Raw genomic sequence first — 16,456 nt, 5'->3', positions numbered from 1 at the left:
CACAGCTGCATGCCATTTCCCCTTGTGCCTCCATAGCCCTACCATGTCCTTGTACAATAAGCTGTGGAGGAAAAAGAGGGAATGTATTAGGCCTTTACTCTGAATTTAAATCCCACCTTCATTCCAAGCTGCCAAACCTGATTCCTGCTTGGGTTTATTGGTCAGGTCCTCCTGCTTTTCTCCTAGTTCTCATGGGTTAAGGAATACATTGAGCAGTGGCAGAAACAGATTGAGATGTTTCTTTCTCAAATTAAGGGAAGTCTTAATTGGATCATAGCAGCTGCTTGTATTTAGCTTGTTGTGGAGCTGCTAGGAAAGATCCCCTATTGCTATAGGACATCCCATGGGTCAAAGCCAAATGCAGTCCCCAGCACTGGTCAAAGACCCCAGAGGCTCCAATTTTCAGGGCTTCCAGGCTTCTTCTTTTGTACTCCAGAAAGCTGGGTGCTCTGGCTGGAAGCCTGTATATCACTGTGTAGAGACCATTGTGGACAGCACCAGGGATGCCCTCAAGACAAACTTGTGGATCGAGCAGACAGCAGGGAGTTGTATAGGATTTTTGTCTTTTTAGCAAAGATGGTGTGTATTTTGCAGATATGTCACCCGAGACTCAGAAGGGCTTGCAGGTTAGTAAGATAGTTTGCTGTCTTATAAACCTTAACAACATGTCCTCTTATCCGGATTGTGTTTTCATGACACTTGTTTTCCTCTGCTCTGGACCTGTGTGTGAGTCCTGCCTATGGACTCATGCTGTCACTGTTGCTGCAGAGACACTCTGCTTCTGTGGTATTTCTAGGCTTGTCTTTACAGTGACCACTGAACATGAGGGAGGTTTATCTCCATTTTACAGATGGAAATATGTGGTTTCTCCAGATAAACTCATGACAGAGCCAGGAAATGAGCCTGTGATACAGTTCTGGATGAGCATTCCTCCTCTAGGACAGATGTGGGGCTGCAGGGCTGAGCCCTGCCTGTTTTTAGCCCAGGAGGTCAGAGCAGTGTCAGCACGCTGTCCCAAATTTTGGCCTTTAAGGCTCTTGGGGACATCTCCAAGACATGGTCCACTTGTTCTGTGTCAGATCAGGCAGAATACCTCAGCCACTGCAGGTGCTTATGTTTGCTTTACCAAGACCTTTACCTCAATGTTCTACTTTAACTTTATGGAGACTTTGGAATAATTTGCAACTAGTGTCCAGGTACATTGCAGACACTTCTTTACTGTGTTTGGCATTTAAGAGCAAAACACAAGTGGTGGATGGCTCAATGACAGTGATATTTTGCATGCAAAACTTTTCTTCCATTTTCTCAGCTTTTCCCACAGGAGCAACCTCAGGGTGTTGCTGACCCTGAGTACTGTTTATGTAGCACAAATGCATATCTAAGGTCATTTTGTGCCCTTACAAAAAAAGACTGATCCATCCAGCATCTGATACAGTGGCCCATATCTATATGGGACTCTTTTCAAACTGGAAGTTGGACCTAGAGCCGAAGATCTTCTGCCTTAAGACAGCTCCTGCTGTCATTTGAATCTCAGACAGACATTTGGATCCTTCTGGGAGTCCAGAGCACGTGTAAAACCTATGTTCCCTGCTCTGTTCCCTTGGGGTTTTTTTTGGTTCTGTTCTCCGCGGCAGTAGTTTGCCTTTTCCTCTCCTTCTGTTGGGTTTTTCTTTTTTGATCTCTGCTCCTGAATCAGCTGTGACTGTACCCTCACAGCACTTAGAAATCATTTGCAAGTAAAATCCTCTGTGACCGAAGATCTTCAGGGCCCAGTCTGCATTCATAGCAGTTTACCCTGGTCAGAAATAAGCTGTGAGGTGCCATTTTGTGACAGAAGCCATGAGTTATATCAGTCTGAACTGTGATCCTGACTTCCCCTGCCAAATGTTCCTGACTTCCCCTGCCAAATGTTCCTGGCTCTCCTTTGTCCTGATGCCCATGCAGCTACATGGTGAACCCATATCGGTTTCTTTATACCACCAAAGGTAGCACAGCACTGAAGCTTGGACCGCGGTTAGCTTTGATTTTTATACAGAGCACTTGGGCCCATGCTGTGATGCCAACTGAGGCCATGTAAGTGTGATCACAGCATGGGGTCCTCTGCCCCAGTGCCTGCCTGTGCACCCAGACCGAGCCCATGCCACTCACTCTGGTTGTCACCAGGAAACATAACCTGCTGCAGGGGCTTCTGCCTGGTCCATCCAGGTGCTTGGTGTACAGTAAATTACACATCTACTATAAAAATGGACTTTTACTTTGAACAGCACAGCAGTAACTCTGTCCATGGAAGGGATTACAAACCTTCCTGGAGCATGAATTTTAAGGGCTTACTTTCAGACTTCAGGAAGACATCATGCAGCAGCAAAGTAGAAGATAAAAGCCAATGAGGCTGTTCAGTGCACCAAGAAAATTATCTGTAAATGCCTCAGTCAGGTTGGACTGATCTAGGAAGTTTTCCAGGTTGCTTTTCTCCCAGAGAAGAAAAACCGCCAGCCAGCAGCAGTGTGGTAGTACTGGCTAGGGCAGTGCACTCTTCACCTGGAGGTGGCTTGCTTCATCTCTGGGTATCTGCTGGGCAGCAGGGTCCTGTGTAAAGGGTCTGCAGCCCAGCTGTAGTTCTCTGTATACATTAGACAAATGGCATTGGCCATCAATGTCCTGGCTTTTTTTTTTTTTTTGTGGTTAAAATATAAGCTCCAGAAAGAATTCCAAGGAGACTCCCAGGTTGGCTTAAGCCTTGTGAAACCTTGTGGTTTTGTCAGAGTTAAAGCCAGTGAAAAATGTTTTCATGGCATTTGTCTCACATTTCAACAAATAAAGATCCATCTCTGCTGTTTACAAGCCAAGCTCTGGAGCCATGTCCCAGGGAATAAGAACCAAAGTTGACCAGAGGACTTCCTACATGTAGCATGAGTGCAGGACATACTCCATGTCAACGTTGAATGGAGGGTGAACTAAGCAAACAGAATAAGCAATGAGGGTTAAGAGCTGCGTTTTGCAACCATCTTTGACTGTTAACAATTCAAGATCATTCTAAACATCTTTGTTAGCTGGAGTCCATAGGATCAAAGCAGTTGTGGCATACAGCAGGCCTGTGTAAATCTGGATCAAGGAAGGCTGTAGCCTGGTGCAGTTTCCACATGGTTTTTCATCTGCTTTTAAATCTCACAGTCATCTGACACCTCAGGGGCCTTCTTTTGCTGTAATAGATTCCATACTGGTGTTAAATGCTCTTGGGATTTAACAGATTGAATAGGTCAAGTATGTGACCCTAAGACTGCTTTATTTGCACCTCTACTCTGCATAGAAAGTTGGTGCTTTCTTGGACGGACGTGGTTCAGTTCAGCATAAAGATAACTTTGGATTAACTGATCCCTATTTTCACCTGCGCAAGTGAAAGGAGAAATAAAGCTTAGAGATGTCAAGAATTGCAGAAGTCCCATCTGAGCAAAACACCTACTGAAGCACCAGACAGAGCAAGCATACATTTGACAGTGGAAAGAGGGGGAAAGTAAGGTCTCTCCTGTCAGTGGGTGGAACATAGCATTATATTTGTCCCTATCTCATGCCCGCTAACAATTAGGGAGCTGAGATGTGCACCCCCATCAACAATGCCAGCCATCTGTCCTAAATCTGGCTGCACCGTCATTAGCAACATGCTTTCTGAAGACAGGGGCATGGCTACTTGTCCTGCTTTATTTGGCTTTTGTTAGGATAAACAAGATGCAGAGCAGCCTTTATTTTGTGTCACCGTTATGACACTATGCCTCCAATTCTCAGATCATAACACTATCCTGCCAGTTGTTTACCCCTTGTAACTCCTTCTCTCCATGGGGTAACCAGAGGCTGTGCTCTCATGGGCAGCTCAGAAGTAGCTAGGGAGGATAATGGTTTCTGTAGCATTGATTTTTGATAATAACATCAAGACCACCTCTGGAATATTGTCCAGTTCTGGGCCCCTCAGTTCAAGAAGGGCAGGGAACTGCTTGAAAGAGTCCAGTGCAGAGCCACAAAGATGATTAAGGGGGTGGAACATCTCCCTTCTGATGAAAGGCTGAGGGAGCTGGGTCTCCTGAGCTTGGAGAAGAGGAGACTGAGAGGTGACCTCGTTAATGTTTATAAATACGTAAAGGGCGAGTGTCAGGAGGATGGAGCCGGGCTCTTCTTGGTGATGGCCAATGACAGGACAAGGGGCAACATGTGCAAGCTGGAGCACAGGAGGTTCCACATTAACATAAGGAAAAACTTTTTCACTGTGAGGGTGACAGAGCACTGGAACAGGCTGCCCAGAGAGGTTGTCGATTCTCCTTCTCTGGAGACCTTCAAAACCCGCCTAGACGCATTCCTGTGTGATCTGCTCTAGGTCGTCCTGCTCTGGCAGGGGGGTTGGACTAGATGATCTTTCGTGGTCCCTTCTAACCCCTAACATACTGTGATTCTGCTTCTACCTACCCAGGGTAGAAAAGTAAGCTTAATCATTTTTGCATTTTTTAAAATGAGTTCATGCATTTGCGAAAGGTGGCGGCATTTTAAAAGCCACTTCTATGTAGCCAGCCAGTCTTGCTCCTAAGGACTGAATGTTTGTTAGGCCGTTAATTGGCTGTCAAACAAATGGATTGGAGTAGTGTAGTTTTCATGTATTTTGTTCGTGGTATTTGGTACAATAATGGGAGCTGGGTGGAAGCATATTCACTGGTGCAAAAAATTTCCTTCCAGTGGATGCAGATGCCTCACCAGCTTTAGCCAGGAACTAATCTACCCCCGAGTTGAATGTAAATCACGTTAATAACATGTAGTTGCTGCTGCTGTTCAGACTGCAGCTGCTGGTGGTGGAGGAAGTGCAGACAATGCTTGCAGAGGTCCTGCCTAGGAAGAGCACTTGGAAAGCACAGTCAGGCAGAAGATACTGTTTGGTTATTAGCCTTTTAATATGTGAACTGCTTTCACATTACTGAGCCTTACTTATATCAGTGGGGAACAAACACAGTATCTTTAATCAAGCATTAGGTTTTCTACCTTTGTAGTGTTATGTTCAATTTTTTAATAATTCCTGTGGAGTTCCTGACTCTTCATCACCAGGAAGCAGAAGGCTTTATGCAAACCTGTTCTGCAGCCATGTTTTTCACTTTTTGTTTCTTGGCCATATTCCCCTATCTTAGGAAGAGGCTGGAAGCAGCTGAAGGGATCCTAAAGGAAAAGGAGGTTGGCATTGGGGAATGCAGGGGTGGAAAAATGAGTGAGTGAGGACCAAAGACCATATGGCTTTTCTGATCAGGCTGGCTGACTTTGTAACCAGGTTGCCAGGAGAAGTTTTTTAGCTCTAGAAATGAAAAATGCTTACCCACTTCTAATAAATAATAACAGTTTTGTCAACTCTATTAAAAAGAAAAAGAAAAAAAAAAAAGAAAAGGACTGGGAATAGTGTGGTTGGTTAAATCTGCATCCTGGGATGGATCACTCGCTAATCGCACTGACATCAATCAGTATCTGCTTGGTAGGTGGTGGGTTTTCTCTGTATCAAGAAAAAGTAAAACGATACGTAGAGATGAAGTGGTGGAAATGTTCTGGGCTTCTTCCAGAGCAGCTTTGCTTTGATGCACTGCTAAGGAAGAATCAGACATGGGAGCAGGGAGCGCACATCTTCCTTTTTAAATGAGGAATGCAATGAAGAAGGATGGGGGAGAAGAGATGCTTTCTGCTTTAACTCTAGCAGCTAACTCTATGAAACTGGAATTTGAGAACGTGACCAGAGCATAGTGCTGAATTCTAATGCCACATTAGCAACTTAACACCATCTGGTTTTATGTAAGTATCTTGACCTTTATTTCCAATTAAAACTCATGGAACAGTAATATTAATTACCTGTTTCAGCTTGCTGATTGATTTATTAGTGTTCATAAAACATTTTCAACATTAAAGTATTGCCATCAGATTTTAATCTAGTTCATTAAAATAAAGAGCTCAATTTAGTTTTGGATCTGAAATATATCGCAGGGTCCTCCTGCCAACTGCTGTGTTTTTTACGAGCATTGGGGATTTTGCTTTTTGCAAATCCCCACAAAGATCTATCATATGAGCAAAACAAGCAAGCTGAAAACACAGATGCTTTCTTTTATATTTTAGCTGTAGTATCTCAGGTATTTGTAACAATAGTAAGGTTTTTCCTTTAAGTTCATTGTGGTGCTTTATTGGAGGGGTGAAGAGTGCAGAACTGAATATACTTGCTATCACATGACATTTCCTTACATCAGCCTAGCAGACAACTCCCTGACCCCAAAATACCTGTAAAAATTTCATTTGTGAGAAACCTGTCAACAGGCAACCATAGTTTTTCATGCCAGCAAAAATAACTGTAGTTCTTTTGTACTGCAGTGAAAAGTTGTTGGCTCTTTAATTCTGGGCAAACTGGTGTCCCACCAAGATATCTGTGTGTATTCTTGAGTGCAGAAAGGAGTGGACACAGGGGTTTCCTGCAGTAGAACAAGGCAGCATGTCTTGTTTTCTATGTTTTAGATCTGTAAATCCCTAATGCAGATGCAGAGATTATCCTTCTAATTTACACTGAAAGTTGCACCTAATGTATCGCTAAATCACAAGCTTTCAGGAATTTGGATCAGATGGACACAGTTTCTGAAACAACATGTTTGGGATGCATGCCACTTGTCTGTTGGTTTTGAATACACTCAGGTTCACATTTTGAAAATTTTTCATAAGAAGAAAAACTTTTTTTAATGGCTTAAAAGGAAAACTTCAAATTTTGTTACTTTTGTGACAGGATCCAGGCAGGTGGCAGTTGCCTGTACTGCAGACTTCTGCTTGCCCCAGAGCATGATGTGTTCCTGCTGGGCAGCTTTATGGAGGCAGTGGCACAGAGGTGTCTGTGGTAGTACAAAAATGGTTTCTGGCAGCCTTGTTAGGACTTGAATTATTCTACCTCCAAACAGTAGGTTAATTCTAACCCTTTTCATACTGAAAATACTCTTGTAACTTGTCGGTTGTTTGTGAAAGATCCTTCTGCCAGGCAGGAACCTGCCAGAGAATGAGTAGGAGAAGGCAGCTCAGCTAGTTTCACTATCTAAAAAAGTGAAGGCTGTAAATTTTATAATGTGTATATATAGTCTGCACGGAATTTTTGTAGATGCTGAGGATCAGCACTTGAGACCCAGCTGCTCACAGTTTGGACTGTTTAGCGCTAATCTATACATGGTGGAAACCCCTTTCTGGGCCAGCCTCCCCCCAGCACCTTGATTCCCCCATCCTAAACAGATCGTACCCCACGGATGCAAGCAGACGCTTTCTAAAACTTCCAAGTTGCTGACCCTTGCTAGTTTATGTTGCAGAGTCCGATGAGCAATAAAGCACAATCTGCTTGACATCTTAGTTGATGTTACGGTCTGCTCAGGCTGGTCAGTGTGAGTCTTTGCTTCCTCTTCAAGCAGGATGCATGTACTTTGAGGAATGCTCTGTTATGTCTTTTGGCAATTCTTTCAGTCATATAAGTCCTATATAGGCAGTCTGGCGTATTTAGGCTTGTTTGAAACAACAAGTATTTAGGCTTGTTTGAAATTAAAATGTTGATGTTTCTTGGTTTTTTTGATGGTGTCTTATTCACACAAGAAAACCAGCTGTCAGAGCTCACCTGTACTGGGAAGTCTCACTGGTTCTTCTTGTATAATTACACTGAGGCAGTTATATAGGTGACTTGGAGTAGACATATCAGAGTGAGAGAGGAAGGCCTTTCTTTTTCCCAGTTTGGCTTATATGGCTTATAAGTAATTGGAATTAAACCTGAACAGGGTGTTTTTAGGCCCTTGTGGGGATTTAACACTGATGTCAGTTGGTCCTTTTATTTCTGTTTTTTTGGATCATCTGTGTCTGTTTTACGCTCAGTATTATATTGCAAGAGAACCAGTCTGATTACTGAGTACTACTGGGCAAGACTGTCCTGTACCAGCAGAGCATCTGGGGAGGCAGGGAAGAACAGTTTTCATCTGAAATTCCAGTTCTCCCATCTGCAAAAAGAAATGCTCCTTGATGCTCCTGTTTTACTAGGGTTTGCAGTTGCAACTTGATGCCTTCTATTTCTTCTTTTTCTACCCCCTTCTTTTTTTTTTCCATAGAAATTGTGGATGGCAACGTTAAAATGACTCTTGGAATGATCTGGACCATCATCCTTCGTTTTGCCATTCAGGATATCTCAGTTGAAGGTAAATCTTAATTCTTTCCAGCCACTGCTCAACAATGAACAACTGGGGTAACAAATGGCTTTGCCACTTAAAAGCCCCAGAATGTGCTCTCAGGTGAGTCACTGGAAGATCCTAGGGAGCTGCCCTTCCCAAGTTGCCCTGTCATCTCACTGACATTTCTGGCCAGGTTCAGGTATACTGAGAAAATGCTGAAAAAACCCTGAAAATATTCTGAAAAAACCTGTGGTTTTTCACATCCTCTTCTTGTAGGAGATTTTAAGAGCAGCTCAAAAGGGTGGCTAAGCAAAACTTTGATATTGCATTTCTTGCAGGCTGATTCAAGAACTAGCACTAAAAATGGACCTCTGTCTTACAAGTCCTACAAAACTCTCCTTAATAATCCTGACAAGCGATCTCCTTATTACAGAACCTCAGTAAGAAAATAATAGTCACAAAACTATCCCAGTAGACTCCTCCAGACAAGGAATTATCTGACAAGTGAAATTAAACAAAGCACAATTCAGTGCATTGTCTACCAAAGAGGAGTTGGTCATGTTTTTCTAGCATATGCTCCAGAGACACTTGCTTTCTAAGAAAATCAGTTAATTTCTTTCTCTAGAGACGTCTGCTAAAGAAGGACTTTTGTTATGGTGTCAGAGGAAGACAGCCCCCTACAAAAATGTAAACATCCAGAACTTCCATATCAGGTGAGTTACAGACAAGAACTTAGCTTTACAACCTGTGTTATTTTCATATGTTTCTTGGTATATCCAACACTGTACTGTGCTGTAACAGACCTCCTGAGGCAATGCAGATGCACGTTACACAGTAACAATGTAGTCCAGAGAGACACCTAGGAAAATAAAGGCAAAGGTTGTAAGATGATCCAAGTACCTACATTCCAATTCCTCATTCTGGTTGCAATTGTAAAGTCCTTCAGAGCAGTAAGTCCTCTGAGAGCAGCGTAGGGCTAAGCAAGACAGCTTTTGCTCTGTGAAAACTCAGAACACTTTAGGAGCCATGAAATAAGGCCTGCACCAGAAACTTTGTAGTATGGCAGAGTTGGGAAGGGATAAGGGGTTTTCTTGCTCTGCTCTTAGTATTTCCAAATTTGGCAGATGTTCCAGTGAAGATTCTGCGTAATAGTGTTTTTTCTAGCGTGTCTTGGAGAGCTGTATGAACCATATAAGTGTAAAGCACTTTTTTGAGAATTTAAGTGCTGTCTACACCGGACAGTACTATAGCAGAGCTAGCTATGGGCATCTGCCCTTTCCCTAAGACATGACTTGTTCCTGCTTTAGGGCTTATATCTATACGTTTTTTCAACCCTGAGCTCTACACTTGTCCTTGCACGCTCCAGAGGACATGCACAGATTGTTCAGCACAGAGAACTGGCAAAAAGGGGGTGGCAATACAAAGCGCAATTCCTAATCACAGTGGGTTTTTGTAGGGATTGAGAGGAGTCTTTATTGCAGTCTCATGCAGGTGCAAGACATGCCTCCTTCCCAGCACTCACAGAAGCACTGTTAGATAGAAACTAAACCAGAATTAGTTGTTCTGCTGTTTTGATGCCTTCCCTCATGCTCATGCCCGTCACTGTGTCTCTCCCTGGCTGAGCACTGTTCATTGTGCTCTCTTCTGTCTCTCGTAGTTGGAAGGACGGCCTTGGTTTCTGCGCTTTAATTCATAGACACCGTCCAGAGCTCATCGACTACGGGAAGCTACGAAAGGTACAACACAATTTGTTTGTCAGACCAGATGCTTGGCTCCTTGGAAGTAAAGAGAAAGAAGAATTAGCTTGATAAACATAATTGGAGAACTTCAGCACACGCTGGCAGTTGCCAGATTGGGGGGAAGGAAGGAGGGATGAATCAGTACATTCAGGCTTCTTAGTGAAGCGTGAACTTAATGAGCTTCCTGCTTGACTTTCCCTGCTTTCAGACTGCCTTATATGAGACACACGTGTCCCAATCCCAGCTGATGAGCAAAAGCTGGCAAATTCAGTAACACCAAGTGTGACACTAGTTCTGTGCTAACGTCACAGACTAGCAAGTCAAATCAGACTTAACATTTCTGTGGAGAGTTGGATATAAACCAGTTATCTGGTGTTCAAGTGCGAAAGCTCATTGAGGGTCTGTCTGCCCTCACTGGACACTTGTCACAAGTTTCCAACTTAGCAGTGAGCCATCTGCAATACTGGCTTCTCCTAGCGTGTAGGTATCAGGTGCAAGAAAAGCATTTGGTATAACACTGAATTTTACTTTCAAGAATTGGCACTGGTAACATGATACCTAGCTGCTCCAAAGTTTGCTTCCTGTATGTATTAGAGACAAGATTGTGAAGTGGACGATGAGAATAAGCATTCAGTGGTTTGTGCTGCCGGCAGTGTTTTGACCCAGCAGGGCAATGGAAGACCAAGCTGGGTTCTCATTCTACTGGCATTCCTGCAGTCTGTTGAGATCCAATTTCACTATATCTGTGCACATGTGGACTGAAATGTCATCAAGAGCACAATTCATGTGTTGTTAGTGGGGCTAATACACAAAAACTTTGACTGTCTGATCTCAGAGGCTGAGTGTTATAAAGTGCATGCGTGCTTGATGTTAGCTAGGGAAATAAACATAGAAGCCCATCACTAACAGACCTGGGCTCTTGGATCACTATGCAAATAGACAATATGTAAATTAGTTAATCAAATTAGCTGCGTCCTTGAGGCAATGAATTGTACAATGCCTGATCTGTTTTTCAGTAACCTTTTAGATCTTTACTGTCTTGCAGAGCAATCAGTTATATTATCTGATCAGTTTTAGGGCCTGGAGTCAGCACATGATGAATAAGCAGTGGGGAGAGACTGTACCTGTTTACATAAACAGCAGCAATAAAAAAAGGAATTATTAGAGCTACATTTTCAGTGTTTAATCTTGGGAAAATAAAAGCAGCTAAGCACTGTGCGTCTGACAAGCCCAGCTGGGTAAATGGTACAGACTCTTCATTATCAACAAAGCCCTAAGCCAAACCCAAGCAAATGGAGAGAAGTGAGGGAAAGTTATTTGGTCATGTTGCCTGCAGGCTTTTTAAGGTGAAAGAGAGGGTGGTTGTCCTAGCCAAAAGCAATATAGATGGGAAGGGATTTGTCCTCCTTGGAGTAAGGTTAGAGAGAACTGGCATCTTTTGTTCTCCACCTGCATTTGATCCCATCATTGTCAGGCTCTCTCTGCCCCCCTACAGTCTTCTGAGTCTTTCTGTATCATTTTTATTGTTGTTCTGCCTCAATTACTCTAAATACATGAGATTAAATGTGTATTTGAGAACTCTACCACAGCTGAAATCTTGAGCAAATAGCTGGGAAAAACTTAGCTCAGAGCCCAGCCTTTAGCTCTGGCAGTTGATGTGTGCTGAAGGGAAGTTGCCTTTTTTACACTAGATCTTTGAAACTCATTTGTATAAACATGGCACCTTCCTAAACACAGTATTTGCCTGGACTAGTTCTGTCACTTGTTTCCTCTTTTATCACTTCTTTCTCCTCCCTTTGGCTCAATTCAGCTGATTTCTTGCCTTTCTCATGGGAGCTTACTTCCCCTCTCCCCTTCCCTCAAAAATGAACAAACCAACCTTAACATTTTGAATCATCCCTGGCACTGCAGGGGACTTAACTTGCACAGAAAGACATGAGAAAGCTGCTGAGAAGCAGCTGTCACAGTGGATAGTAAAGTAGAGGTCCACCTCCACATCTCTTCCAGCTCTAGGGAGTGACTGATGGCATTGCAGTTGTGTGTGCCTTTGGCAACGTGTGTGTTTCTGTGTACACACATGCATGCATGTACACACAAACGTATAGTGCAAGCTGCCAAGAGGTCTGCATTTTACCTCCTGTTTAGGCAGCATTCATGGGCAGTTTTAGTGTTTTCTGCCCCTTCACAGAGGCTGTGTCTGTGCTACAGCATACTATAGTATGGCAGTATATGCTAGCAAAAGGTAGCCAGTGTAGCTGCATGTCTTCTTCACAAAAGTTAGCAACTTCTTTTGTCAGCACAGTTTTGCATTGAGTTTATGTTCCTAGCTATTTCTCCTAGGCTAGCTATATCAGTGGAGCAAGCCCAGTTCTTTTCTGCCTACATGCACTGCATAGCTGAAGTTGCTCATATAGTCCAGACCTCAAAATAAAAGGTGCAAGTCCACACAGCTTGGCGTCAGTGATTCCCTGACACCACAGCTACTTACCTGGTTAGATGACTTCTGTTCAGTGCAAGTCTGCCTGTTACTGTTCAGTTCATGTTAGGTAAGATCTTGAGATTCGGCTTATGGTCTGCATGTGAGGGATATGCAGAAGATGGGGTTTCCCTTACTCCTTTTACCCCCAACTGTTGCTCGACTGTGAGCCAAATCTAAGATCTTTTTATCAAGTACAATGGTTGACTGATGGCTCAGACACCCCCTTATATACCACAATCCATATAGAAGTGTGGTCTGTGTACTGGCATGTTGGATGCATTTATTACAGATATTCCTGAAATCATGAGTTGTACCAATTGGATTTCTTTCCTAGTGTCTTCAGCTCTGACAGATATAGTAAGTGCTTGTTCCCTCTTGATTTTACTCCCCCTCTATCTCCTTTCCTGATTGCTAGTTAATAGAAGATTTTTTTTTTTTATGTCACATTGCAATAATTGCCATGGCAACCTTGTGCTGTGAGGACTTGGAACTATCTGGAGGAGAGAAGACTCCCCATGTGAGTTAGGATTGTGGTGAAAGAAGAGGAGCCGCAGTAGTCTTTAGTCAGCAAAAGCAGAGAACATGCCAGGTGGGCATCTGTTTAGGGCAGGTTTGCTGTCTGCCACTGTTAAAACAACATAATCTCTCCATGGTAAAACCATAGCTTTCCTCGTGGTTGGCCCAGCTAGAGCCTGGCAAGTTACTGCTTCTCTTCATGTGTCTGCCATTTCTATGTTCACATAAGCAGAGTGGGAACCGAGGCACTTCTGCAGAACCTTATCTGGGTCAGTGCTTCTATGGGGTGTGTTTTTCAGCTGTGGAAGGAGTCAGGGGACAGGTGACTTGGCTTTTGTTTTCTCTGCTGCCTTTGGGTCCCTAAAGTGTGCTTGCTGCCATGGTGCTGCAGGGCTGCACTGCGAGGCTTGGAGCTGCCAGGCCAGTCTTTCCAACTAGGTCCTTTTTCATGGGGGTCCACTGAAACGTGATTTGAAGTAATGATTAGTTGGTGTATGATGGATGGAACTGAAAGTGTTGGAGTTTGGAGGAATTTCATCGGGCTTGAGACCCTTTTGTAGTCTTGGACAAGCCCCCAGGGAAAGCCTACCTCTTGCACACAGAAGCATCACCTTTGTGATTAGGGGTGAAGCTTTTCCCACAGGGAACAGAGTCTTGCCTAGGTTTAGCTCTGCTCATCTCAGAGCTAGTCTTGCACTTAGGTAGGTTGCTTTCAGTAGCACTACCTTTAGCTTCATTCACCAAGAGACTATGTAATCGCACATCTATCTTACATAGTAAGTGGAAGTCTGCTGGCTTCATCTAGGTGAGTCTCGAGTTTCCTGCATGTTAAGACTTCCAGCCCTTCCTTTGGGAGTGCCCAAGCCCACTAAATTTTCCCATCAGGAAACCTCTCCCAACTTCCAGCTTAAAATTTCTTTTTAACCTTTGGCAACATTGCTGCTGGTGTTGTTACTCGCAAAGTGATAGGAAAGCTATCTGCAGTGAGTTTGCTCCTCCCTTTCTTCCAGGAGAGACTGACAGATCTTCAGGCAGCTCATTCAGACAGGTCTGTGCTGAGGAAGGGTCTGTATTAATACTAAACACTATGTCAGGGCATTAGCAATGCCATGGTGGTCATGGTCATCATAGGCTGCAATTTGCAGTGGTGGCATTTCTACAGAAGCAGAAAATGGCATATGAACTAGGGGAAAACTGGCAAGGGAGCTGCCACTTTGCATTTCTGGATGCTCCTGCACTTGAGTGAGAGAAGGGCTATTACTTTTCCTTCCTAAATGGAGCTAAGGCCCTGCCTACACGTAGTGAACAAGGTGTGTTATACACCAGCTAGTTTCACCTCCTCAGATCAGATAAGGCTTTTGGTGACACTTTGGGCTCATAGAGGTTTCTCCACAGCAGGCACAGGAGACAAGTAGGTTGAAGTTGAAATGGTATCAGCCTCTAATTCCATGGCATAGGGTGGTTCCTTGTGGCTGGAGGATAGTAAAAATCCCCTGCCTGCACTGCTGCTAACTCTGAAGAGCTGGATATAGATATCTGTATCTGATGTGGTCATCACTGAAAGTGTATTATTTGGGGGGAGAAAGTACTATTTGACACTGAGATGCAGGCCTGTTACCGTGTGTGACAGCTGCTCGTTTCATCACAGCATGCCCGTGCAACATTTCCTTGCTTAATATTGACTTGTCCCAGTGGACTAAATACAGATCACTGGTCGTGTCTGTTTTGATGGCCTCTGTGTGTGATTTACTTTTGTGGGTGAAACATTGCAGTCTACTGGAGACATTCACCCAAAGGAATATGGTGCTGATATGAGATGCCAGCCTAATACATGCATTATATCCTAGGGAAATGCTGCAGGAAACTGCTTTTCAGAATAGCTCAGCTTCCTAGTTTTGTGAAGGCTGCAGTCCAAGGGGCTACATAATGACCAGTGCCATAAAGGAACTTTTCTGCATGCCCATACCCTGTCTGCCCAAGCCTGCCTGGCTTCATCTTTCATTTTGGGTGGGTTCAAAGGAAACTGCCTGTTGATTAGAGTTCAGGCACAGCTTAATCTTTCAAGTCAATGCAATAAACAAAGGCACATGATCTCAAATAGAAAAGAAACAGAACATGGATGCAACTCTAGCAAGGAGGTGAAATAACTGTACTCCTTATTTCCTAATTTTTAAGGTGGGTCTCAGTGTGAGTGGCACGAATGACAATATGGGAAGTACTACCCCATCCTTCCTCTCTCCCAAAAGGCACTTAGCAAACAAGGCAACTAAATACTAGCAGTTTATGCACAACCTTTGCTCCAGCAGAAGCCACTTGTCTCAACAGTAGAAACTGATAGTGCAAATGTCATTTGTCATCCATGAAGTGCATTGATCCTTCAGAATAACTAAATATCATGGATACACAGGAATACAGGAATCAGGCTTGTATGAGGGTCTCATACAGGTTGGTAGGTGTCTTGTTGCTGATCACTATGTTTGAATGCTGGAAACAGTTTGCCAGAGGTCTTTCATTTCTAGTGACATCTGCATTTCATACTCTCTTGTGTGGCTCTTTAAAATCTAGATACCTTTGTCATATGACTCATGATGTAATAAGTCACATTTAACTTTGTTTAGGATTTGATTACTGTGTATTGATGTTTGTATCTGAAGTGCATCCTGCCACAGCAGCAGGTTTATGTATAGAGGAATAGAAATGTGCTAAGGAAATGACAAGTCCTGTGCAGTGCCTAGGAGGAAAAGCAATACTCAGACAAAATGGATATTTTTATATGTATTTATTTTGTAGAGATTTGTTAAAATATTTCTCTTCCTCCTACTCAACTGGTGTTCAACAAACTGTACACTAGCTATGGACAGCACCCCTTGCAGATGTTGTTACTATTTTAGTATTGCTCAGATGTTCTAACAGACACATTGCTCTGCAGTTCTTTAAAATGGAAGTTGCAAACCTAGTATAAGCATGAGATGTAAATGTGAGATACGGCCATTTATTAGCAGTGTGATGTGAAGCTAATTTTACTTTAAACTAGGTTCAAGACAAAATGAATGACTGCAACAGTCCTTCCTGTTGCAAGTGCATAGATTATATGTTAATTATCATATCATGAGTCTCCAGGCTCTGCTTTCAAAAGGAAGCTGATTGTTTCATCCTGCTATCATGGATTCACACGTAATTTTGTCTGGACAGCACAGTTACCTGAAACAAACCAAGCACAATAGCTCTGTTTTGAGAGAAATGCTGTGTATGTTGTTACAAGTTGATGCTGATGCTCTGGCTCTGTTTCTTTCCCAGGATGATCCTCTCACTAATCTAAACACAGCTTTTGATGTGGCTGAGAAGTATCTGGATATTCCCAAGATGCTGGATGCAGAAGGTAAAGTAGAACCCAGTGGCTTTTAACTTACTTTTTCTCAAGAAATTTCCCACTTCTTCTAGGTGGACTTGTATCGCACAAGAATTCAGTAACCGTTGAATGCTTCCTCCATTACCACATACTAAATGTATAGGGAAGAAGTTACAATGGAATAATGAATCAC

General features: G+C 43.2%; 1 protein-coding gene across 13 annotated transcripts in view; it reads left to right on the top strand.

Moving 5' to 3' along the window:
- ACTN1 (actinin alpha 1) overlaps window positions 1–16,456 on the top strand; it is a 90,694-nt gene that overhangs the window by 47,849 nt on the left and 26,389 nt on the right. For all 13 annotated transcript variants that reach the window (XM_086463199.1, XM_086463193.1, XM_086463192.1 and 10 more), the window contains exons 4-7: window positions 8,121–8,207; window positions 8,806–8,893; window positions 9,838–9,916; window positions 16,212–16,293. In XM_086463199.1, the coding sequence (XP_086319325.1) occupies window positions 8,121–8,207; window positions 8,806–8,893; window positions 9,838–9,916; window positions 16,212–16,293 (336 nt within the window). The remainder of the gene's footprint in view (window positions 1–8,120; window positions 8,208–8,805; window positions 8,894–9,837; window positions 9,917–16,211; window positions 16,294–16,456) is intronic.

The sequence above is a fragment of the Leptosomus discolor genome, chromosome 3 (assembly GCF_034619465.1).
Source record: "Leptosomus discolor isolate bLepDis1 chromosome 3, bLepDis1.hap2, whole genome shotgun sequence".
NCBI classification, from domain to species: domain Eukaryota; kingdom Metazoa; phylum Chordata; class Aves; order Leptosomiformes; family Leptosomidae; genus Leptosomus; species Leptosomus discolor.
This window is presented reverse-complemented; position numbering and strand designations above follow the sequence as displayed.